Source organism: Sphaeramia orbicularis, chromosome 9 (genome assembly GCF_902148855.1).
Source record: "Sphaeramia orbicularis chromosome 9, fSphaOr1.1, whole genome shotgun sequence".
Taxonomy (NCBI): domain Eukaryota; kingdom Metazoa; phylum Chordata; class Actinopteri; order Kurtiformes; family Apogonidae; genus Sphaeramia; species Sphaeramia orbicularis.
Window position 1 is genome coordinate 31,052,884 of NC_043965.1, and position 26,256 is coordinate 31,079,139.

The window sequence follows — 26,256 nt, forward strand, 5'->3', positions numbered from 1 at the left end:
GATGCTAAAAACTGATTTGTTTACGTTGCAAAGATAGTGTCCATCATCGTGAGCAAATTGTTCTTTAATTTGGAGTTAGAACGATTTAACAGTATGCATACAGTATTAATATAATCTGAGGTTCAATCAGCTTTGTGCAGACAGAGCTGATGGAAATGTCTTTGTTTATTTAACATAAGAAAATAAGTAAAGAAATCAGTGCTTGTACTTTTTCTACAGCCTTTTTTCCCCCACAGACTTCTGAATAAACGATGTGTGTATCTTTACCACCTCCGGTCACTAAATTCATGTTAGTAATAGTCTGGTGGTTCAACAACAACCACTCGTCACCACTAGGGGGCGAATCAAACCTAAGGATTACGGTTTTTTCCATTGTCTTCAACACCTTCTCCAAAGAGAGAGAGAGAGAGAGCTAGAGAGAGAGAGAGAGAGAGAGAGAGAGAGAGAGAGAGAGAGAGAGAGAGAGAGAGCTGAAAACACAAGAAGAGTTTTGCAAAGTTAGACCTCCAGGCTCTGAGGATCTGTCTGTTGCATGGCCTTGTGATGAATTAGGATCAGTGGTAAAGGAGGTTGTGGGAGCTCCTCGCATCTTGGTGCAAACTCTCTTGGACCAAGTGATGAGAGGGTCCCACCACACAAGCCATGCCTTCTTCTCATTTGCATCTCTGAATTACTCACTGTCTCCTTTGGATTATAACTAATGCTAAAGGACCTTTTTTTTTTTTTTTTTTTTTAATTTTTTTTTTTTTTTTTTTAAAGAAAAAGAATCTGTTCAAGCTGCTTTTGTAGTGTGGTGTTATTTATCTTCTCATCTGTTGGAATAATGCATTCTTGCTGGAGTCGGAACTTTTGGATTGCTGTGGTACTTGGTGCTTTGCTGGTTGTTTTTACTGCTGGGAATGCAGGACCAAACCAGGACCGACGGCAGGCTGGGTCGTCCTCATGCTTTGGAGGATTTGATCTCTACTTTGTTTTGGACAAGTGAGTTACCTGGCACACGCAGTTACTTTCAGAGACAAGAAACAGGCCTGTGTATGAGTAAAAGTCATGCATAATGAAGCTTACTGTATATGCATTGGTTATTATACTTGATCAAATAAGAGGAATATATTATTTGATGATTTCATTAGAATTTGGTGATCATGCATTGTGAATGAAACTTATGCAGATTGCATTAAATACCTACTGTAAGAAAAGAATGACAAAGGAGATATACTTTAATTTATAGGAACTGGTTTTCTTTCTGACAAAGCTCTCACAAATGTTTTCTAAATATCATCATACCTGTTTTTATTACAACGCCCCCTAGTGTCATGTCATGTACTAGAAACCTGGATGTATAGTAGCTGTAGACGTTTCATTTCCTTGTGGCATAGTGTTCTGTCTGCAGATGGTAAACATCAGTGGTGTTTTGGGGGTTGCCTCATTTATCAGTCAGCTGCAGCCTGTAAACACTTTGTGTCTGATATTTACACACTGCTGGTGGGCAATTTCCTACCCTACGATGCATCACAAAGTGCATTTCAGTTTCCTGTCATGAGTGCATACATTTTAGCACCATTACATCCTCTGTTTTCCTCTTAAACTCTTAATACTGTGTGTCTGTGCACAGGATATTGGCTCTTCCTGAAATGCCAAGTCACTAGCATTGACTGGAACTGATTTAGAGACAGCTTCCATGTTTATTCAACTTGGTTCATGTGATCTCTGTCTGTTTTATTTCAGTTTTGCCACATAAGCAAATGTTCAAAGGAACAGTTAATGAAATTAATGACATTTTGAGTGAGTGAATGATGTGGTTGTTGCTGAGTTCTTATTATCAGCATTTTTAAACTTGATGCATTTTTAAGTTAATCTTTATTTGTCTTGTTTTGCAAATTTGGCAAAAAAGAAAGTGAACAGTCTCATCAGTAAAGTGAAAACAGACTTTCAGGCTTACGGAAAGACTACAGTGTTTACCTGATGAGTTTTACAAAACCTAAATGGCCTAAACACACACTAATGGGAAAACTTCATCTATTTTAGCTTAATATGCTCATAATTGATTTGACACTGACAAATGGCTGCCATGATAAACACTTGCTTGGCTGTAATTCCCACATCTCTTAGATCTTAGATTTTTTCTTTTAGCTCTGTTTACTTTTATTTTCTCAGAATTATTGCAAGTGTGGCCTCTATCTCAACATATTCAAAGATTAAAAAAAGAATGTTGAATTTGGACTCCTCGGAGCACTATAATATATCATTTGTCTTTTCCAAACCTGGCTTAAAGTGATGTTTTTTATTACTTTTCCTGCAATCCTGATCCAACTAATGCAACAGCAAATATATTAATCCAACCTATTGAACTCACTGTGGTTCTTATCTCAAAGATTGAGTTGAAGGGTGAGACTCTGCCATCTCTCCTCTGTAACGTCACTGAAACTGAGTCCCTCCCTCCAGAGATGGTGATGGATTTTCCAGTTTTCCTATAATGCATGTCAGTGCCAACTCCAGGCAAACTGCTGAAGGGAAATTAGGCAATTGTGTGTAATTGAGAGTAATTGTTAAAGGCAGCCATGTTTTACGGCACAGATTTATATTACATGCGTGACCTGACAGCGTTTATTGGTGACATCAATTCAGTTCATTAGCTGAGTCTTTTATTGTCGTCTTCTTTTCTGGGAATGTATCTTGTGACATCAGCGCTGATGTCCTCCACCTGCCCTCACTGTCCTCTTGCAGCATCTGCCTGATCTCTAGTCTCTCTTCTCTTCTCTGCACTGCCTTTGCTCCATTAACTCCAGATGTTCCACTGTCTTTAGACAGTTGGCCGCACTGTTTGTGCCGGGACGTGTGTCATGGTAACAATGGAAAAATAGGTGTTTCGAGAAATGTTGAAGGGACTTGTAGGGTTATAAAAGCAAAGTAGAAATACGGATATTTGTATCATCAGTAGTAATAAAAGTAACAATCAAAATACATGCAAGATGCTTCTCATAAATCTTTATCTTTCAGAATACAGAGGGTTTTTTGGCTGATGCTCTACACTCTAATAAAACATGTGGATAAAAGCAAGGAATAAAATCAGAGACTTCTATACTGGCCCAGTTGTGATTTGTTACTTTTTTTTTTTTTTATCAGTTTATTGTATGGTATATAAATACAGCAACCAGAAATGAAAGGAAAACAACACTAAAGAGAAGATTGTAATTTAACATGTTACAAGGAGTTAACATATGACACTGTGGCATATTTAACTGGTTAGACCATTAACAGCTAGATCAAGTTGCCAGATTCTCTAACATTGTAGAAGATTACAGTACTAGTTTAGCCATATACAGGGTGGGGAAGCAAAATTTACAATGAACATTTAGTTGTTTTTTCTCAGCAGGTACTAAGTCAATTGTTTTGAAACCAAACATATATTGATGTCATAATCATACCTAACACTATTATCTATACCTTTTCAGAAACTTTTGCCCATATGAGTAATCAGGAAAGCAAACGTCAAAGAGTGTGTGATTTGCTGAATGCACTCGTCACACCAAAGGAGATTTCAAAAATAGTTGGAGTGTCCATAAAGACTGTTTATAATGGAAAGAAGAGAATGACTATGAGCAAAACTATTATGAGAAAGTCTGAAAGATACTATTAAAGAAGAATGGGAGAAGTTGTCACCCGAATATTTGAGGAACACTTGCGCAAGTTTCAGGAAGCGTGTGAAGGCAGTTATTGAGAAAGAAGGAGGACACATAGAATAAAAACATTTTCTATTCTGTAAATTTTCTTGTGGCAAATAAATTCTCATGACTTTCAATAAACTAATTGGTCATACACTGTCTTTCAATCCCTGCCTCAAAATATTGTAAATTTTGCTTCCCCACCCTGTATAAAACACTGTAGGTTCCTCAGATTTCCAGAAATCAGTTTTCTGACTTGTAGAGTGGATGCAGAGATGGCCTGACTTCATACCTATCCTTTACTATACCTGATTCCTCCACATGGTATAGTCCTTTTATAGTGCTATTAAAGGCCTTGAAAGAAAGTCAAATAGTGATCAGTTTCTATCATGAGATCATTAATCTCACTCCAGTACAGAAATATGTTTGCATTTAAAGTTGTAAACAGAAATGTGAGGAGTGTGACATCATTGCTACTTGTCAGCCTAAACCAGCTTTTATTCAATATTTTCCTGGAGAAGAGACTTTACTTTGAGGTACTACAAGCAGTAACACACAGATGAGTTCATCAGGTTTGGATTGTTGAAAAAACAGATCACCACATGACATTCATTTTTCTTTTTGCAGATCGGGGAGTGTGCAGAATCACTGGACTGAAATCTACAACTTTGTTGAACATCTAGCTCATAAATTCATAAGGTAAAAAAGTGTTTCATGGGGCAAAAAATGATTTACAGAGATTGCACATAAATGTAAAGATGTTGTTGTACGTCTGAGGTGAAATGAAGTGATTACTGATCCACTGGAGTGTGTTTTTTTTTTTTTTTTGCATCAGCCCACAGTTGCGGATGTCCTTCATTGTTTTCTCCACTGAGGGAAGAATCTTAATGAGCCTGACAGAAGACAGGTGGGTGCATATCCCCTCAAACCAGCTTTTAATCCTCTGCTTTTCTGTCATCCAGCTGAAAGCAGTGAATGTAATACCAGATTTGGACACAGGTCACACACAGTTGTGATCCATCTGAATTTTATGACCAAGAAGAAAATCCAGACAGATACTTTCCCTCCCTGTGATCTATGTGTTGCGTTGTACGACTAATATTTCATCATGTGGTTCTGACACATTGCAGACTGCATAGGATGTCTAATCTTTCCTCAGCAGAGTGTTTCGACAGCCACAAAACCTTTTCATTGTTTCACTGCTTCCTTCATATCTTATTCCTCAAAAGGGCTCATTTCCTGTCGATCTCCGTGACAATTTTTTGAGCCAATACTAACCAATACTGCTTTATCTCATTCATCTGTTACACATTGCTATTTTCTGTAAAATTGGCCTCATGGAATGTATTATTCTGTTGCCACACCTTGTAGAGTCTGTTTTTGGTCAAAAGTGTGTCCACAAATTAACATGACAAAATAACACTTTCAATTAGACTAGATTCTCAGCAATGCAGGCCATGACATCTTTTGTGTGTCTGTTTAGGGAACGTATTCGCAAAGGCCTGGAGGAGCTGCAGATGGTTCATCCAGGAGGAGACACCTTCATGCATGAGGGCATCCTGCGGGTGAGTAACCTGCATGACACCGAATGGCATCTGCAGTATTTCTCTGGTGTCTTTAATGCTTGTTGTCTTCACAGTAGGAACAGGATGATTTATTAAATGCATGCAACTGAAACACTAGATTTATGTTTGTGATTTAACTAGTACTAAATGTAATCTGGATCATGAGTATCTGAGGCACAGGGTGTTCTTCCAGATCCATTTTGTAAATGCTTTAGTGACACAACATTCTTCTTCATGTCACATCACTTTTTTTCTTATGACATATCACTCTTCCAATTTAAATACTCACAGTTTCCCCACGAGTTTCTATCTTATAAAATATGATAATGACTAATTTTTAAAATACACACCTAATTATATTATCCTTATAAAATAAACCCTGTCATAGTCAGTCCTTTGTCTTACTCTAGTGCTTTTTTTGCAGGCCAGTGAGCAGATATACTACGGAAACACTGAAGGTGTGTGGGTCATTCTTTTATTTCATCAGCTACTTGTTACCAGAACAGAAAAGGAATAAATCTGTCTCTTGTAGGTGGTTATTTGCATTGAGTGGCATTTTGGAAATTTAGCCTCTTTGACCTGTAATTATCTTTGAGACAGCTAAATTACCCAATAATTTATCAGTGAAGCATATTAGATCTTGTATCCTGTAACTCCACAATGGTAATGCTGTTATTACTACTGTGAAATCTGTACCAGGTGTGACCAAACGTGTTCGATTTGCAGGTTATCGCACTGCCAGTGTCATCATAGCACTCACAGATGGAGAGCTGCACGAGGATCTATTTTACTACGCTGAGAGAGAGGTGAGCGAGCGTGAGGAGGAGGTTAAATGGGTTGCACAAATTATAACCAGATGAAATATGTGACTGCACACGTGATGGACCAGATCAAACACTGCCACCCAATATATCAACCCTTTTTTTAGTGAGAAAATGGGGTCAGGGATTATACATCCTACTTCAATAGGCCCTGGTGATTTATTCGGTCCTCAGTAGGTGAAGGTGTGTGAGAGGCCGAGGCTCTTTCATTAGCTTCGAATGGCCTCAGACACATGTTGACGTCCGGGATGAAATGTGACTGACGTCCCCAGTAGTTTAACACCTTACCTTTTGGCAGCTGTCATTTGGCATTAACACCAGGATCTGTTTCCATTCACTTGATTACTAGGACATTAAAGAACAAGTGTTTTTAGTGTTCTGCTTTGCATTCATGCATCTGCCTGACATTTCTATTGTTTTGTTTAACATAATTTTCTTCAGCATGAACATGGTGTTGCCCATCTTCTTGTAAAGCCTTGTTAGAACCCAGAAAAATAAAATCTTTTTTGACTGTGTTTTGGATGGTGCTGTGAAAAGCAGAGGTGTAATTGATGCCAGGTGTTGAGCTTCTTCCTGTTTTTGCTGTGAATCTGTGCATACCTGACAGGCCAACCGCTCCCGGAGTCTGGGTGCCTCAGTTTACTGTGTGGGGGTGAAGGACTTCAATGAAACACAGGTGTGTTTTTCACAGAGTTTAAGCCTCAACATCCCATGATGAATACTAAGATTTGAAATTAAAACATTAAAACCAATATTTTATGTTTCAGCAAATAAAACAATTGTGCTGTTGAGCCCTTATTAGTCAAAACTATTTTTTAACCCCTAAATCTACAATATGTTTATAGCACAGGCTGCATCCAGAGTTGCTTTTAAAATGTTGTGTTGCTAAATATAAGTGCTGTAACTATTTTAACCCATAAAGACCCAAAGAGCAACTGGTGACCCAAACCATCTACTGATCTAAACTGGTTAATACCTGTTGATCCACTAATCCTATCAATACATTGAAATAATTGGAGTAAAATACAGTTTGTCATCTTTTCATGGTCATCAGATATGACTCATTTGGATGTTCAGAGGCTCCGTAGTGAATGTGGAAACACCGTCATTTTCTACAATACTGATTCACCAGTAAAACCTATGGAGTTGGATCAATGACAGTGGATGGAGATACTTATATCTTTGCTTAAAAAGTCACATTTTCCGTTTTCTTTGTTTTTTAATATAATATCCTCAACTTTAGTCTGAGCTTTTATGAACATCTACATGATCAGGAAATTAAATACAGGAAAATACATGATTTCCACTAAACAATGCAAAATACAGTGGATAATATTATAATAAATGATGATAAATCATTTAAGAAAGGTTGAATATAGAGAAAAATTGATTTGGGAACTTCCACAATAGTGACGCTGGGTCTTTATGGGGTTAATTACTTCATCCAGAAAAGTACATATTACAACTGATTACTTTATGATTAATTTTCTAACAAATGCTTTAAACTGGACAATTGATGATGGTCATGGTGTTTGCTGGTGTTGACCTAGGCTGTCTGGACATCTGTCACAAGAAGGCCCTCCTACATGACCAAATAATGGAAAGCAATAGAACAATGTTACATTCTACATATATTTTCACCTAAATCAAGACATCTGGATGAGGCAACTTTTGTAATCTGCAACATTTGATCAGTAACTGTAGTTTAATGACGTATTTTTCCTCAACGATTATATTGTATGACATTTATCTTGTATATGTAATGTTGTTACATGTAACTAGTTTCTAAGCAAAATTGACCACAGGTTTAGGTAATTACAAGTCAGAAATTTGAAGAGAAAGTGACCAAGTAGACTGGGTTGAATCTGTGATTGTGCAGTTGTAACTGATTACGTTAACCCGTGCTGCACCTTTTGTGCTCCTCAGCTGGCAAAGATCGCAGACAGTAAGGACCACGTCTTCCCTGTCAATGATGGATTTGAGGCTTTGCAAACTGTTATTGATTCTGTAAGTATTTAATCACACATGCACTGGAGTGCATTTATTTTGAATATAATCACAATCTACTGCAAGGGACCTTTAACTTTTGTAACATTCAGTGCTGAAAACCCAAAGGAAATCATCTTGTAGAAATGGAATTCATGAAATCTATCCCATCTCAGTTACTTCTTCTTTAATCCATCAACAAAATGATCAAATAGCACACAGGAAACAAGACAAAGTGGTTTAAGGCACGATAAACTTTTCCATCCATGGAGACAGAATTCCAGGAAAACCTGCTGTGACTGTGACTTTACTGTTTTTGATCAGTGCGGCTGATGTCTGGCCAAACACCATCAAAGTATATGCTGTATCTCTTAACACGGTGTTGACTTCTATTTGGGTATCTTCAAACTCAAATCATTAAAATCAAGTTTGTCGTGACTGTTGACACTCTGATAGAAGGCTATGTTGGGCAGAGTTAAAGGTCAGTCAGCCATCTGTCTGTCTCACTGTCATCTGGAGCCGATTAACAGCAAAAAGAAAGCTGTTGCTTTTTACTCATGTGAGCTGGACAGTGGGTTGTAAATCAGCTTTTTTCTTCTTCTTGAGGATAACAGCAGCTATGTGCCTGGTGTGCAGCTGGTATAGATACAGTACACCTGAAAAACACAAGCTTAGCAGCACCTTGAGGGGGCACCAGGTTACAAAATGATTGTATCAAGTCATTACTATGCATGAAACTGGCCATTCATGCAGGGGAAAATGGATTAAATAAAGAAGTTACTGTGAAAATGAACAGAACTGAGTCATCTCCTAAGACAAACTCAAACAATGATGCTTTTGTCTTCATCTGCCCAGATCCTGAAGAAGTCCTGTATTGAAATCCTTGCTGCAGAGCCCTCCAGTATCTGTGCAGGAGGTAAGATTAAAACATCTGCCGTTTTAGTTTTAGTTAGCTTTCGAGTTTGTAAGTAGTTTGACTTTGATGAATTGACTAGTTTTAATTTAGTTTTAGTGTTATGAGGAAAGCTGGATTTATGGAAGCAGAATGATGACATCAAACATGACTTAGAAATAGTAAAATAGTGAAAATGCAGCTGGCCTTTTCTGAGTCATTAGGACAAGTGATGTAAGAACAACAGTTCACATTGAGAAAGAAAACAGAATGAAACTGATTTTACCCGCAGCTCTGTTGTTTTATAGTAGTTGCATCATTCATTACAGTTTTTATGTTGTTTTCATGGTTTTGAAACTTTTAGGTTTTTTTCACTGCTAATTTTAGCTTTAATCTTAGTTTTCATTAACTATAATAACCCTGATCTATTGCGTTTCCTAAATAATGGGAAAATTACGCTTTGCCAACAATAGTTCCATCATTTTGGTGCAAATATATGTACCTAGTATTTGTACTAAGGACTCATAATGCACTGTTTTATGTATGGTTCTAGTTTTTAATGGGGAAGAACTGTAAAATGAGTATTAGATGCAGTAGAACATCAGAACATCATATCCACAAAGTACTTTAAGTCCTTCTGTAAACAAAAGACTATACTGACAGCCCAAAAGTGGTCACAGAGAAGAGCTGTACTGATGTATTTACTTTTTAATGACAAATCAACCTAATTTAAAGGTTCTATTAATCTCTTGAGATGACATTGTGTTTCTTTTCTCCTCATATAGAGTCCTTTCAGGTGGTGGTGAGAGGAAATGGATTCCTTCATGCCCGCAATGTTGATAAAGTCCTGTGCAGCTTCCGCATCAACGACACCGTTACTAAGAGTGAGTAAATCTAAACATAGCTTAAGTCGATCACCACAAGCATTGACTTTATTGAATGCTTTAGTCTAAACTTCAACGTGGATCGGTCAGCTAATTTGCAAAAGAATCTGCTGGGATAAACAGATGAGCGAGCAAACTGTGAAATTAGTCTAAATTACACCTGACTAAGCTGAACACCAAGTCATCCACGCAGCTGGAAGCATGTTTGATGGAACAAGCTGGTGTTACTGGTAACATGTGCTTAATTTCAAAGAACACAGTAAAAAAAAAAAGAAATAAAAGGTCAAAAAAGAGAGATAAAGGAGAAGTAGTATACCACACACGAGGCAGGAGGAGGAAAAACCCTTCAGGATACATTCAGTTTCCCTGCGGTCTTTATAGTGCCTTACTGTAAGACTTGTTAAAACCACTTCCGATACACTATGCACGCCACAGAAGCTGGAGGAGGTGCTGGTAAAATTACAAAGCAGGATATTATCCAGCACTGAAGCACAAACAAAATGCCTAAACGCCTGTAAATGAGAAGCGGTGATGTTTATCTTCCATCCTTTTAGAGTATCTGTCATATCCTCCTGAGACCCTAGACAGTAAAAGACTTGGCTTTTTTACTTTAAATAATTGCCCTGTTTGGAAACAGCGTGATACAACAATTTTTTCAGATACATTTTTCATTATTTTTTTTATTTTTATTTTTTTAATGTAAATATCTGTTGCAGTGGACAGTGCTTTTTTTTATTTTTTTTTTTAGTAAACCTGTGAATCTCTTGTCCCCTTACAGAGGACAAAAATACATTGTTGGGTCTCAGGAGGATATACTAATAATGCACTGTCATTGTCATCTTTTTCTCCTTGTATGATCTGTCTTTTTGTATGGTGATAAGTGGTTTGTTTTGAGCATTCACATCAACGTAGCCACTATTGTATTTGTTTGGCATCGACCTACTTAGAGAAAATACTTTATTTACTCTAATGATGGGTATGTTGGTAATGTTGTCAACAGAGCAATCTTTGAATTATTCAATGAGGTCCACTCGGTATTAATCAAATGTTAACAATTTCTCAGAATCATAATTGGTCGTGCATTATACAACTTCCTGCAGACATGGAAACCATTTGAGTAAAATTATCTCCTGATGTCAATTCCATTATACTTGTCTTCTCCTTCTCCAGATCATCAACTCTTTAAATTGTTTACATGCAATCCTCTGGAACTTATTTACCACACATCAGGGTTGAACTCTAAACAAAAAATAATTAGGCCACACTTAGTTTGCCGGCAGATACGTACTGTATGCAACTGGATAAGGAAAACCACATCTCATATGATACATCTTAATTTCCTTTGTCTTCTCTGGTGCAGCCCTCTGGATTTTTTTTTTTGCAAATATAGTGAAATGGTAAAAAGGAAAGCAGTGATATGTAACTACATGTGTTGAGCAGATGAATGAATGTCTGAGGATAAATCTCTTGGAAAAAGTAGCAGCAAATACAGTCAAGCACATTGGGATTTGGCAGGTTTTATCCTTGACTATCCATTGTTTAACTGACAGATGTTGCAACTAATGGTTAACCCCAGAAGAAGACCTTATTTACAGTATTTTGTAAGTATAATAAGCTAAAATAATAATAATAATTAAAAAAAATAAAAATAAAAAAATAATACAGTGGTTTTATATAGCGCTTTTCTAAGTACTCAAAGACGCTTTACAATAAACAGCCAAGGGACAAACATACATCAAACGGGTAAACTGATACGGAGTTAATACTAAATGACAATCAAAGAACAAATACAGAGACAAATACAGACAAAAAAAAAAGAATGATTTTTGCTGCTAATTCCCCTTAATCTATTACATATTGACCCGTTCAGTGAATAGACTACATCTGGCATCATCTTAAGATATAATTCTGCATAATTTACCGGTTAAAGTTGAACCTGCGGGTATCTTATCTGCACCCTGCAATAAAACATGACCTCTCTCTATGCTTCGGGAGTAAACACTCCAATAAAACATCCTGACATGAACTTGGGATGTTTGCCAGGAATTTTAGACTCAAGGGATTTAACTGTAGGAGATGTGATGACTGTAGTGAGGCAGGTTTCAACCATTGTTTGCTGGACTTTTTTGTTCCTGTTTTTGCTGCAGAAGACTTTCAGTGATATGCTTTAATAATAGAAGGTCCATTCTGAGTGCAAGAGGGAGGGGGTGGGTGGGTTCGGTTTGTGTTGGCGTGTGCTGTATTTGTCAGCGTCAATCTCCCCCCTCGCCTTCATCCTACACAGCATTTTTTGAGAGGAGCAGCCGCGACCCATGCGGCTCCTGTGTTGATTTCCTCAGTCCTGGGGTATGCTCTCCCACTGCCAGAATAAATAGACTGGCTTGGGCGACGATGCTTGTTGGAGCCGCTTTCCTAAAAGCCAGCTGGACTAGAAAAGGACCTACATTTGCCTCAAAAACAAAAACTGTAGTTAAATGGTTTGTGTTGGTTTTCTTTGAGAGATACAGATGTCTTGAGGCAGAAACCAACAAAAAGCACTTGTTTAAAGAAGGAAAGTTCTGAGAAACTTTGTCAATGAAGTCACAATGTCACATGTTACCTCATTCAACTTCTGTCAACATGTGTATGATTCCCTCATTTTCAGTACTTATTGAATTATAGTTGAGTTGCGTCAAACAGTGCAATAATAAATCCCATTGAGATCAAATAATGACAAAAAGTACAACATACTTCAGGTCATGATTTTTGGGTGAAACCTAGAGTCAGTTGATACTCTGGACTGTTATCATGAGACCAGACTGGAATATTTGGCTGATGCATTTGCTGTTTTTTCTTCTCTAGTGGTGAAGCCTTTGATAGTGGAGGATACATACCTACTTTGTCCTGCACCAGTGCTTCAAGATGAGGGAATGTGAGTCAAATACTTGTTTTAGATAAATATGAGGTTAAACATGACTCCTTCTGCTCTGCACCACATCAAGTGATATCTAAAACGTTTGTGTTTTTCATTTTCCAGGGCAGCAAATCTTTATGTCAGTATGAATGAAGGGCTCAGTTTCATCTCCAGTTCGGTTACTATCACCACTGTGGGCTGCGTGAGTGCAATATAATGAATGCATCATTATGGAAACATACACACTCAAACAAACAGTGGATAACAAAACAATACAAGCAATACAAACAAGTGCAATGCATAAATGACAAATGCAACCCTGAAACTGACTGGGCCTGAACATGCATGATAAAAACAAAGAGGTCTTCTTTCCTGCACAGGCATTAAGTGGTTTACATCTGCATATACAGACGGATTGTGTTGACGTGTCTGTCTCTGTCACAGTCTGATGGGACCATTCTGGCCATAGCTCTGCTCATCTTGATGCTGCTGCTGATCTTGGCCCTCCTCTGGTGGTTCTGGCCCCTCTGCTGCACTGTGGTGAGTTCTCTAAAACACTAATGCAGTAATAACAACCTTGCACTTTCCTGCTTTACTGATAGCTACTGGTCTGCTCTTTTTAAACTGTACATGGCTTCAAATATTTTTGGAATGAAGTGATACTGTTTGTGGACAATATGACACAGAGAAATGACTTTTCCAGGTCTGTCTTGTCTGGCTAACGCCCTTGAAGGCATCTTATTAACCTAAACAACATTCCCCTGGTGAGAAGGTTAGGGTCAATAAGGGTATATTACCCTTTTGGATCCCTGCAGCTGAACTTAGTCCAGGACCAGAAGAGGTCAAGGCCACTGGGTAAATGTGTGTTTAAGTAATTATGCTGCTGTTGAAATAATTTGTCTTTCCAAGGGTCAGACCATGTGACCTCTGAAGCACCTCTCAGTATGACGTTGGTGTATTTATTGGAAGATGTGTTGGTAAAACTTAACATGCTATCCGTTTGGTAATGGGAGTGAATAATTTAAATTTCCAGTTTTTGATGTGGAAACTAAAACTCACGTAAGTTAAATATTTTGGGTTGTTGTCATTTTAACTCTGAGAGATGGTAGAAGCAAGATAACTTTGACTTTTTTTATGACAGCCATCTGCTCTGGATACAGTAGACAGAGGAAATGCGTTTGGAAAAACAAGCCTGTGCCATTATTTACACAACGGATAAACTGCCAGCATCACAACATTGCAGCAAATGCTTGTTACTGGCCAGTCGCTGTCAAAATCTGTATTTCTCTTTTCATATGAAGACCGTGGTGTCTCTTCTAAATTCACTCCAAAGTTTCCACTGCTGGAAACGGGAACGTTGAGAATCGCCAAAGAAAGATGTCAACTTTTACAACATGGCTGTGCCTCCTTTTAGTTTTCTGTTCATGTCCATTTGGTTGCAAATGAGGTCTGTGCAGCTATGTTTCGGAAAGCGATGCTGTGTTACCATGGGGAATCATGTTGCGTTCCAGGATTTAGAGAAGCATGGAAGAATTTCTCCAATAAGAATCAGGATCACTTAATTTGCAGAGTGCATTTAATGTAGATGAAGCTGTCTTTATTACACTGGTTAAAAAAGCCACATTTGACAGCTCTTGTGGTGACACATGTGGGTTGAAATGGCTAAGGCACAAGAGCAAAACAACAGAAAGTAGAACAAGTATGTGTGCTTTTATTAAAAAAAATACTCTAAGAGCAAAGCAGTGTTGCAGATTTTAGTTCATTTCTAAGAGCTTTGTTGCTTCATATATTGTGTAACTAGCTGTTCAAGGGAAAAGAATACAGTATTTATAAGTGTGTTAGTCTTCTCTTCTCTCCTCCTAATCGACAACCTCAGTCCAAAAATCTGGAGAGCAGATTTCTAGGTCAGCGCATTGCTCTTGTAAGTTGTAGAGACTCAGAGGAAAAAAACAATTCCTCAGCCATGTGTTGTTGTGTAACCTAAAAAACACATTGCTGCGACATGAATATTGTGCAAAAACATTTTTGATACATGTGTTTGCGACTTCTCTTCTCATGCCGTGTGTATGTTTTCTTCACAGATCATCCACGAGCCCCCACCGCCACCTGTGGAGGAGAGTTCGGTAAGAGCTCCACCATCAACGCTTGATCTGTTTCTTATGGCTAAAAACAAATCCTCAATGACCATGGAGCACCATTCACTCATTCTCTGGCATGAAACTGTAATTTCTCTCCTTTAGTAGGCTAATTCATCAAGCGTGCAGAGAGTTAACGCCCTCTAACAACAACAGTGAAATTCTGACTTTTACTGTTTTTCCCTTCACTGTTAGTTTAAAGAAGATTGTTTGTGTTCAAAAGTATGATTCATGTATTTTCAATTACTTCCTTGGCTGCTCTTTTTTCCTCCTGGATGATCATTTGGAATTTGACATTATTTCACATTAATTTGAACATTGAATTTATGTAAAAGAATATGTTTTGTGTGCCCAAAAACATTTAGAGGTTTACAGTGCAATAACAGTAAGCACACCACTGCAGATCAGATCATTAATTTACACCAATTAAATTAAAAATGATGTTTAAGCAGTAATTTTATTTGAAAACAAACTCCAGTGGCAACCATGACCTCAAAGATAACTTCCAGGATTCATTATGGTTTTCTATGGAGGATTATTAGTCAGACAGGGTGTATCAAAGAGCTGTAACACCACAAATTGGCTGGTGGGCTTTGTAATTTCCTCTGATCTACCATGCAGCGCAGAGGGGGCATTGTAGGTTGGAATGTGTTATGTAGGTCAGCCAGTACACAAGCTGCTCCTGAGTTACCTACACGATGACCTGAAAGTGAATACCTAAATATGAATGTGTTGTGTGGACATTTAGCCAAAACAATAGTATTTCTCCTTAATGTTCAAAAGGAAACGCTGTTGAATTGCACTCGTAATGCCTGTGTAATTTGGCTCCATTATAGGATGATGAAGACTTTGAAGCCCCTAAGAAGAAATGGCCGACAGTTGATGCTTCTTATTATGGAGGAAGAGGAGTTGGGGGAATCAAAAGGATGGAGGTAAGATATTCTAAATCTTGACTCATACTAGGTGTGTGTTGTGTTATTTACTAGCTAAAATGACCTAAAATGAACTTGCTAACCTATCAGACATGTGGGTGTGAGATTGTAACAGTTCCATAATCTTTAATTAAATGTGTTTGTGTGACCATGACAGCTGAAATGAAATCACTTTGATTACACCTAACATCATTTGGAGCATTTACACTCACAGTCACAGATATTAGTTACTGCCTGGCGCACTGACAAAGCTGCATCTCTCAATTTTTAGGTTCGCTGGGGTGAGAAAGGCTCCACTGAGGAGGGAGCAAAGCTGGAAAAGGCCAAAAACGCCAAAGTAAAGATGCCAGAGCAGGAGTATGTGTTTGCCCCCACACGAGTTCTCAACAATGGCATGCATAAACCCCCCGGGCCACGCAAGTGGTACTCACCCATCAAGGTATGAGACCAAACAACCAACCTAGAGGAAATGTGTTTGGAATGAGGAAGGGAATGTGTTCGGTCCACAGATGCTTAATACTGACAATGAAAAAGACAAACTGACATGAGCAGAAAGTTTCAACTAGAACATAAGATAAATAAGCTGTGAATGAGAAATAAAGAAATACATGTACAATATGTACATTACAGGTACAAAGGAACAAATTTAGGGAATAAGAGGGTACGTATTTCTGTTTGAAGCACTTTCTAGCTGAAGAAAATATAGTATGTACTACTATACAGTATAAAGTGGTGACATTAAAGCAATAGGTCACCTAGCTGTTACCTACAAATATGTATTTGTACACCATTATTAAAGGTAAGTATGCTGTAAATTTGGTCCTAATCAAGTTGTGGGTTATAATCAAAAAGGTTTCTACTTTTGATGAAACATAATTTCACCATTTGTTACAAATGACAGTATATGTAAGTAACAGTGTTATTAAAATATCATAGTGAAAGAATCAGGAGATGTGTTAAGGTAATAACACTTCAGTGACTACTGGCACACAGTCCCTTCCTCCTGGGCCTGCATGGGGTTAAAGGAGTCATACTGAAGTTTTCCCAGTCAGCAGGGGATTGCTAATAGAAACCAGACTTTTGCTGGACTGACCTCCAGGGAGCAGAGCTGCACAGCCAGCAGTTTTTTGAGGAAAAACAGCTGCATTTTCTGCCCTTATTCTCAAAATATTTGCTCTGTTTAAAACTATGAAGAGTCACTGAACAATGAACTGAAACCATCTGAGTTTGTCACTTTGAAATGGGTAATGCAATTAGTCTATTATAGTCTATAGAATCGTGGCTAGAGTGAGGAGCAGTTATGTGATGCTATAGTCCTCCTATAGACCAGAAACCTGAGCAAGTAACTAGTCGAAGCAGTAGTTTTCCCTATAGAATCATTGTCAGAGCTTTTAAAGTCTGATTTCTTGTCTCTGTTCTCTGTTTTCATAGAGCAAATTGGATGCATTGTGGGTACTTTTAAGGAAAGGATACGATCGCGTGTCTGTAATGAGACCTCATCCAGGAGACAAGGTAAGAATCTAAAGCGCCACAGGTAGGCAATAAATGTGAACTTTTATTCAGCCTGATTTCTACCAACTGACGTAAGGTCTTGGCTATACTTTGTTGTTTGGCAAAGTAAGAGATTCTTTTTGTGTCTAAAAAAAAACTGAGAAAATGGACCAGCTGTGAGTAATGAAGTGTGCACAGAGACTCATGGGAAAAATTGCGGTGAGTTGGGATTTTGACTGCAGTGTCTGGCTACAGTGACTTGCAATGTAAAGAAGTCTGCAGAAGTCATTATCAAAAGGCAAATGTAATTCCTCAAAGGCCAGCTGTACTGGGGGGATAACAGCATGCTGACCTCTTCTTTTGGCAGCAAATGTAGTCTGTGGGTGAAAGAAATGTTGAAAAAATGACACTGGGAATTCTTCATACAAATTGAAGGGCACTAGATAGAGTGCGTACCTCCGCAATTCTGTAATTCAATCAAATGCCCTATGGTGTAAGAAAAAGTCAGGGGAAAAAACCTAAGAATCACTCCCAGTGACTCCCAGTAACACTCTTTGTTTCATGTTTCCCAAACTTGATGTAGTGGCCTCCTTCTGTACATAAAAAAAAAAAAAAAACATATATGAATTATAAGCATGGTAGTATGATTATGATGACAGGAGATATAATCAGGTTTATAAACTTTTAATGACAGAAAAAGTCTTAAATGCATCAAATCACATGGGAAAACTGAATGCTCCCATTCTTTATGAACTGTCTGTCCAACTGCTCTGCACACGTCACATCACTCTCGAAACATTCTATAAAATTCGTCAACAAATGTAAAACACGCATTTTTGGTTAAGCATAAAATTTACATAGGATTTTCAGTAAAATATGGACTTACATGAGTGATATTTTGCTTTTTTTTTTTTTTTTAAACGGAATTATGCATTTTAAAACATTTCCCTGTGGTCTACATAAACTGTACATGCTATGCTTTGGTCTGAATTCTTTGTTTATTAAACTCTGAGTAATGACACCAGAAAGGTCGTTTTGAGCACTGGCCCTTTAAATGCACATGAGCCACTTCATGCCCCACCCCCTCCAGGCTGTTGGCTGTGCTGCTCTGTCCCGTTCAACCAACAGTTGAACATTTTAGGTAATCGGCTCAAAGTTTGGACATATTTTCAGTATGGACTACAACCACTGCTGCTGACAAACAATTATGTCGTACTCAGAGGAATGTTTGTCGGAAGTTTTGACCTTATACAGGGTGGGGAAGCAAAATTTACAATGAACATTTAGTTGTTTTTTCTCAGCAGGCACTACGTCAATTGTTTTGAAACCAAACATATATTGGTGTCATAATCATACCTAACACTATTATCCATACCTTTTCAGAAACTTTTGCCCATATGAGTAATCAGGAAAGCAAACGTCAAAGAGTGTGTGATTTGCTGAATGCACTCGTCACACCAAAGGAGATTTCAAAAATAGTTGGAGTGTCCATAAAGACTGTTTATAATGTAAAGAGGAGAATGACTATGAGCAAAACTATTGCGAGAAAGTCTGGAAGATACTATTAAAGAAGAATGGGAGAAGTTGTCACCCCAATATTTGAGGAACACTTGCACAAGTTTCAGGAAGCGTGTGAAGGCAGTTATTGAGAAAGAAGGAGGACACATAGAATAAAAACATTTTCTATTCTGTAAATTTTCTTGTGGCAAATAAATTCTCATGACTTTCAATAAACTAATTGGTCATACACTGTCTTTCAATCCCTGCCTCAAAATATTGTAAATTTTGCTTCCCCACCCTTTATGTGCAAATGTTGTGACATAACTAGTTATAGACGTAACAAACTAAGCAGGAATTAAAACAGGTTGTAGAAATCCACTCAATTTTTGCCGGAATGAATATAAAGATAGTTTCGCAGCACCTGGAGGGTTCAAATTCAAACTTTATGAACTATTAGGGTCCAAATACACAAATAAATGTACAAATAAAAGTGGGTTTAGCAAAATATGACCCCTTTAACACATTTTACTGCTGTTTAAAATAAACATATTTCCTTTTATTCTAATATACAGGGGTTGGACAAAATAATGGAAACACCTTAAAACATCAACAAAATATAATTTAATATGGTGTAGGTCTGCCTTTTGCGGCAATTACAGCCTCAATTCTCCGAGGTATTGATTCATACAACTTGTGAATTGTTTCCAAAGGAATTTTAAGCCATTCTTCAGTTAGAATACCCTCCAACTCTTTCAGAGACGATGGCAGTGGAAATCGACGTCTTACTTGAATCTCTAAAACTGACCATAAATGCTCAATAATGTTGAGGTCTGGGGACTGTGCCGGTCATACGAGATGCTCAACTTCATTAGAATGTTCCTCATGCCGTTCTTTAACATTTCTAGCTGTATGGATTGGGGCATTATCATCTTGAGGTGAAGGTGTTTCCATTATTTTGTCCAACCCCTGTATTATTATTCTTGTGTTAATAATTACGCTTCTGGCCCATTTCACTGGGTCCATCCATTCATTTCTTCTTTCAGAGCATTTCATAACAGATGCCATTCTTAGATGCACTGTCTTCTCTCAAACTTGACACTTTATTAAGAGCAGAGTCAACAAAAATCTAGATGTTATGTGGATGTCTTGCATAATGCATTATTGTAAGATTGGGTACCAGGGAGACACAAGATTTACTTTTTTAGCATTAAACTTGAGAACAGGGCTAGCAAATAAAATGGTCCATGTCCTACCCTTCCACCATGTCACATGAAAATCAGTGCTGTGACTTTTGTGTAATTCTACTTACAAATAAGACATAAAAACATATCTTCTCTGATGAGATAACAAGATTTTATATAATGCTTTTATTTACCTCAAATGAGAAATAAAGCTGTTGATCTAATGGCAGGAACTAAGCTCAAAGTTAGAGCAGATCTTTAAAATTCACTACTTTGACCTTGTAGAATTAATTTTTCTTTTTGTTACTATTTAGTGTATATTAATGGTGCAACATGTAAAATATGTTAAGAAATATAAATACAGTTGAGAAAATGAAAGTATATTTTTCTTTGAATTCGATCATCTTTATCTTCTTCTGCTCTGTCCTGATGCATAGAATTCACAGAGCGTTTACTTTATGTTTCTTCATGATCCTATCTATATTTTTAATATTTGAATTCATCGTAACATACAGCACTTTAAAAAATGATCTGAGCTGTTTCCATCCATTTAGCAGCTTATCCGGTTGTAAAGCTCTGACATACTTCTGGGATCAGTTTGGTTCATTCCTCTGTATTTAATCAGCTGCAGTTCTGTGTCCCTGAGTCCATAAAACACATCCAGTTGTCATTCTTCCACTTTCCATGTGATGATAAAGAGCAGAGAAACTGGATGATGGGAATGAGTAAAGAAACAACTCCTGCATGTTTGAGGAGAAAAGTTGGTGTTAATTCATATCAGTTAATTAATATTAGCTCCCACTGCATCAGCCAAACCTGATCATAATGGATTCCACTGATAAAGTATACGGCTTTTATGTGGTATTTCACATCCGCACACTTCATGTTTCATTTTTCAGCCCCTTATTTGTGCTGTCTAGCTCAGGAGAAGGTAAAGAAAACAATGATTTATGACACACTTATAACACTTATAACACACAGCTGAGCAAGAAATGAAACAATGCACTCATGGAAATGGATCAGGAGATCAAACAGTATTTAGTGATCTACTGCAGGTAAAACACTAACTATGGAAAGTAGTCATTTTATTTGAGTTAAATGAACGAATAAAGCCACTTCTGTAGCCTAACTGGTGCCTCATTAAAAAAAAGAAGTTATAATAAATGGGTATATAGATAAGATAAGATAAGATAAGATAAGATAAGATAAGATAAGATAAGATAAGATAAGACTCCTACAACAGGGCAATTCACTAGTTAAAGCAGCATCAGGACAAAATATAGGGAAAAGAAATTGTGAATGAATGCAGCATAAAATGCAAAAAAACCAACAACAACCCTTAGTAATAATTTACAGACTATATACATTCTTACATAAGATGTAAAAATAGATGATGTGTCAGACATTAGCAGAATTTGCTTGTTCTTGTTCTTTATTTCCTCCTTTGTGCTCCTCTACTGCAGCATCAGTGCAGCACTAACACCAACACAAGACGTTCCCCAACACGTACTTCATGTAAACGGAGGCACATGAGTGTTACACAGTGCACCTTTAAGTTAACGTCAGCTGTATAGATTGGCAAACAGTATCTTTACATATACCGTGAGCATGAGCTGGTCCATTTCATTTCACAAAGCTGTACAGTGTGGCTAACAGCTGTGTTGCCGTCCCATTGATTTAATAAAATATACATCTGAATCAAGAGGATGATGCCATCATCTCACATGTTGCTATTTTAGGAGGGGAAACCGTACAAGGTCCAGTTTCCAGAGGTATCATGTCATTTATTAAGGCTTTGTGAAAGAGGTAGAAACACACCTCTAAAAACTAGTGTTTCAATTTTATCATAATATGCAGTGAAGTATATTCTGAAACAAAATGATTAAGTTACAGAGATCTCTGTATGTGTAGATTACTGCAGTGTCTGTGTACATTTTTATTAGAATTTTACTTATTACTGTTAAATTATCGATCAATGCATAGGTTTTGCACAATAAACTGAAACTCTGTCAGTTTGTAAAAGGTTTCATTTGTTATCATGTATTTTATGTGATGGGTTTTATGACTGCGCAAAAGATGAAGATGATCTTTGAAAGGTGTGTTAACTCATTCCAAAACTTATTAAAACATACAATAATCAGTCTATCCTTTATAAGGTCAATAGTTTATGTAAAGACAAAACAATATCCAGAATTATATTCAGAAGATTTAATTATGTTTTTAATAGAGGAAGTAGAGTAGAGCAAACACAGCTCCATAATTAGAAATGTACAAGTGAGTTCATTTCACTAAAAGCCTTTTCATTAGTGCAGAAACAGATTGGGCTGGAGTATCCTTGATGATTGGTAGTAAACAACCTTGTTCTGGTTGCAATTAGAAGTGTCTTGTTAAAGCCCTGCTTTTATAACTTCCCTTAAATGAACAGAGTGGTGGGAGGGAGGGGGTCATTTAATCCCACAGGCTCTAACCCACCATCTGAAAAAAACAAAACAAAAAACACATCGGGTTCTTGTACAGTGTCACATTTTTGATCCTTTAAATGCGGGTATGTTTTTAATAAAAACCACCACAGGCCACAGTACAGTAGTTAATGACTCAGTATGTGACTCTTTAAGTCCATATTATATACTGTACTTCATCCAGTTGTGAGTAATATGATGATTAAAGTACAGATTTTTAAAAGTTAGTGTTCAGGCAGAGGCTGAAAATACAAGATGGGTTTCTTTTCACATTTTAGTCATAACTGAAATGCTTTGATTTGCATGGTTTTGTTTCAGAGATCGTTTTCATGCTGGTTAATGAGAAGGTTATGTGGTGCTGTCATCCTTTATCAGGCCGTTGAAACTCCCTGATCCCCTCGGAGCAGCTGCTCCAGGGGTGTAACCCGTCTAGAATATGACAGACAGAATGACCTCACTGTGGGTTGAATGTAGATGGATGGAGGCAGGTTAACTACTGCACCTCAGTAGAGAAATAAAACCCGTTATTAAATCTGGGAGTCAGTGTTTGTACAATTGAAATTTTATCATAATAATTAAATACATGTAAAAACAAACACGGTAACTGACATTCTGTATAGTTTTCAGAATATAAATGACAAATTAGACACTACATCCTACTTCATGTTACAAAAATGCCAAAAACATTTTAAATATATAGTTTATATGTTGGTGTGGATGTGCAGCCAAGTTGAGTCGATGGCCAAGTAGTTTCTTTTCCACTGCTGCTGGCGTACGGCCCCGCAGCTACACTGTGCACTGCTTTATTATCAGGTTAAAATACCACTGAATACATAAATACATAGTCTTATAATTAAGTTTGAGCAGAGATCATGATGGATCAACAATCTGTTTTATATTCAAATCCATCTATTTTATGTAAGTGGAACAACAAAACCATTGTACCCAGCATTATTATAGTTTTAATATTTTTATCTTTAGTTGTTAGTTAGTCTTTCATTTTGGTTTTTGATTTCAGTTGAATTGTAATTAGTTTGATTTGAGTATAAATAGTTTTATCATTCGTCTGGTAAAGGTTCATACTGTCTTCCAATTTCAACTGTGCAAGTAGTTCATTTATCAGAAATGCATAATATGCAACATCATGTTTAACAACACCTTTGACTGTTTGTTGTGGACATGGCCATAAACCGTGTGCATAATTTTATCATTATTATTTTTATTTGCATAAACTGACTAATGTTAGTAGAGTTTGCATTAACTTAACTTACTTTTTAAGGTACTAAGTTATATTTAGTGTTAAGTGAATGCTGGTCTTTAAAGAAAACTTGTTTCTCATGGTTAGAGAGTAATGACTGGCAATGTGGTGGATACAGTGGATGAACCATGGAGATGTAGATGTAAACACCGATGATGGTTTGGACATGTCATGAAAAGTGACAATAAGATAAACATACACTCTTACCACACTCTAATACTGGCATTGTTTCTATTATTTTTATAGACATGTAACATTCCTGGACCTAGATCTGACCAACTGAGGCATTCACAGATCGTAACACTGCCCCCACAGGCTTGTACAGTAGACAGTAGGCATGATGGGTAATCACTTCATCTGCCTCTCTTACTCTTCTCACGGCGGAACACCCTCAATCTGGACTCATCAGACCACATGCACTTTTTTCATTGAAATACAGTCCAGTCTTTATGCTTTGAGACTCTGATGGTTGTTTAAGAAATGGGAAGCTACTCACTGCATCAGTTAGGGTTAAAGAACTTATTAATAACCACAGTAGGATCTTACCTATTTGCTTAGTTAAATGCAGGTGGGGACTGTTTTTGGTGATGGGATGACTTGGATGACCCTAGTCTCCAAAAACCTAAGGTTATGCCCCCTTGATGACAAACCACCAGGACAGAGGAGTTATGGAGAAGTCTTCCATGTATTGTTTTGGAAAACTGATATTTAATGAATATGATGATAAGAGTAAAACCTTCATTTATAGGAGCTATAAGACTGCACTTATTATTTACAGTATCACTATCTATTAAAGGTCCCATGTTATCCAAAGCTCTTGTATTTTTATAGACAATAAACCCATAACATCAGGATGAAACAAAATGGATTTTACCTGAAAGTTTCTTTGTTTTTGCTACAAAGTTCATTGTTCACTTGATGCTAATAACTGCCTGCTTTATGTTTAATTTCAGGGCAGATGCATGAACTTCACCCGCATCAAGTCTCCGCCTCCTCGCTACCCCAACTACAACCACCATCCCTCACCCATCTACAACCCCCCCAGTAAGAGTCCTCCTGCTCCACAGGGCACTCTTCCTCCGACTCCCAGCAGCTCCCCATCCACCCTGTCGTTCTCCTCCACCCTTCCACCTCTTCCTCCCACTCCTCCCCCCACCTCCAGTAGCCCCTCCCCTCCTGTTACACCTCCCCCTTACACCCCACCTCCCACTCGTGCTCTTCCACCGACCACCCTACTTATACCTGCACCACCCACAACCCCACCACCCCCAGCTTCTCCGACCAGCCCCTTGCCCCCTCCACCCCAGGGACCCCCTCCCGGACGAGCCCCTCCCCCTGCACGCCCTCCGCCTCGTCCTGGCCAGTAGAAATCTGTCAGCAGACGGGAGAGAGCCGCGCAGGGTTGAAAAAGGTTAAAACAATGATCAGCGCATGACCATCCTTGATTGAACTTACAAGCGAGGACATGTGAGTGCCTCGTCCACAGTGGGCTGTAGCCTGACTAAATGAAGTGGATCAGCGAGGACCTGATTTTCAGCTATTTGTCTACATTGACTTTTGTATGCATCTAGCCCAACAGTGCAATTGCTCTGATGCTTGAATTTCACAGACATTCCCTATAGATGTGGTCATGTAGGCCAGTACAAAAACATATTTCGTCATTGTCCTGGAGCTGCTTCAGGCCCCACTGTCCTCCTCATGACCACACAAGTCTGGATAAAACCTGAATGAATCCTGACCACGTAGAGGAACAGCGACTTGGATCTGTTTAAAGCCCCCAATACGGAGGATAGTTATCACCGTGAGAAAATGATCAAAAATTATTCTAATGCTGAAGGTTTCTATCTATCCTGTTAAGAAATTTTTTAAAAATGCACATTTCATATGTTCTAAACACAGCAAAAGCTATGATTTTGAGGTGTGTGATCCCTGTTTTTGTACTCATGAATGTTGATCAATTGCATGCCATAGTGTTGAAGACCATTTTTATATGATTTTACATGTCTACATTGTTTTATGCAACATAAATACATTCTCTATTTGTATTTTAATTGCTAAATAGTTGACTACATTTTCTAAGTGCTACTTTTTTGGTTACAAAAACCATCATTGCTGACAAGCACACATCCAGCAAATGTCTTTGTAATGTACATGTAATGCAATGTGTAACAATAATGCAGAATATGAAATAATATTGTGCAACTTTTGTCCTTGAAATGTTTGCTATAGGAAGCAGTCTAAGATGAGTCAGTTTTAGCTTACTTTATTTGCACATCTGGTAAACAAATTGGGAAGAAGACACTAAAATTACTAAAACTGATGCGACCATCATGACTGCAGTTGTCTTTGTTACATACATGCTTTATGATGATTTTGTAAAAAAAAAAAAAAAAAAAAAAAAAAAAAAATCAAACAAAATAAAAAAATAAAGTCAGAATCAGGGAAGAGCTTTGTGCATGGCTTTTCTGTAAATAATCATTTTGACATATGGATGGGTTGCAAAATTGAAGAAAACAGGTCAGCACTGAAGTGCTTTGGCTTTTATTCTGCAGTCTGTGAATTTTACAGAAGGAATGGTCACCCGTCTTCCAAAAGAT

The 26,256-nt window shown here is 37.7% G+C and overlaps 1 protein-coding gene across 1 annotated transcript; it reads left to right on the forward strand.

The window, feature by feature from the left end:
• The first annotated feature begins 512 nt into the window (after positions 1-512).
• antxr1a (ANTXR cell adhesion molecule 1a) lies at positions 513-25,524 on the forward strand. The gene is made up of 18 exons (XM_030143674.1): positions 513-981; positions 4,290-4,361; positions 4,498-4,569; positions 5,146-5,227; positions 5,652-5,685; positions 5,954-6,033; positions 6,656-6,724; positions 7,975-8,055; positions 8,890-8,950; positions 9,712-9,810; positions 12,652-12,721; positions 12,827-12,905; positions 13,148-13,243; positions 14,785-14,826; positions 15,675-15,770; positions 16,042-16,209; positions 17,202-17,282; positions 24,613-25,524. Exons 1-18 carry the CDS (start codon positions 824-826, stop codon positions 25,024-25,026), a joined length of 1,854 nt encoding a protein of 617 aa, XP_029999534.1. The 5' UTR covers positions 513-823; the 3' UTR covers positions 25,027-25,524.
• The last annotated feature ends 732 nt before the right edge of the window (positions 25,525-26,256 follow it).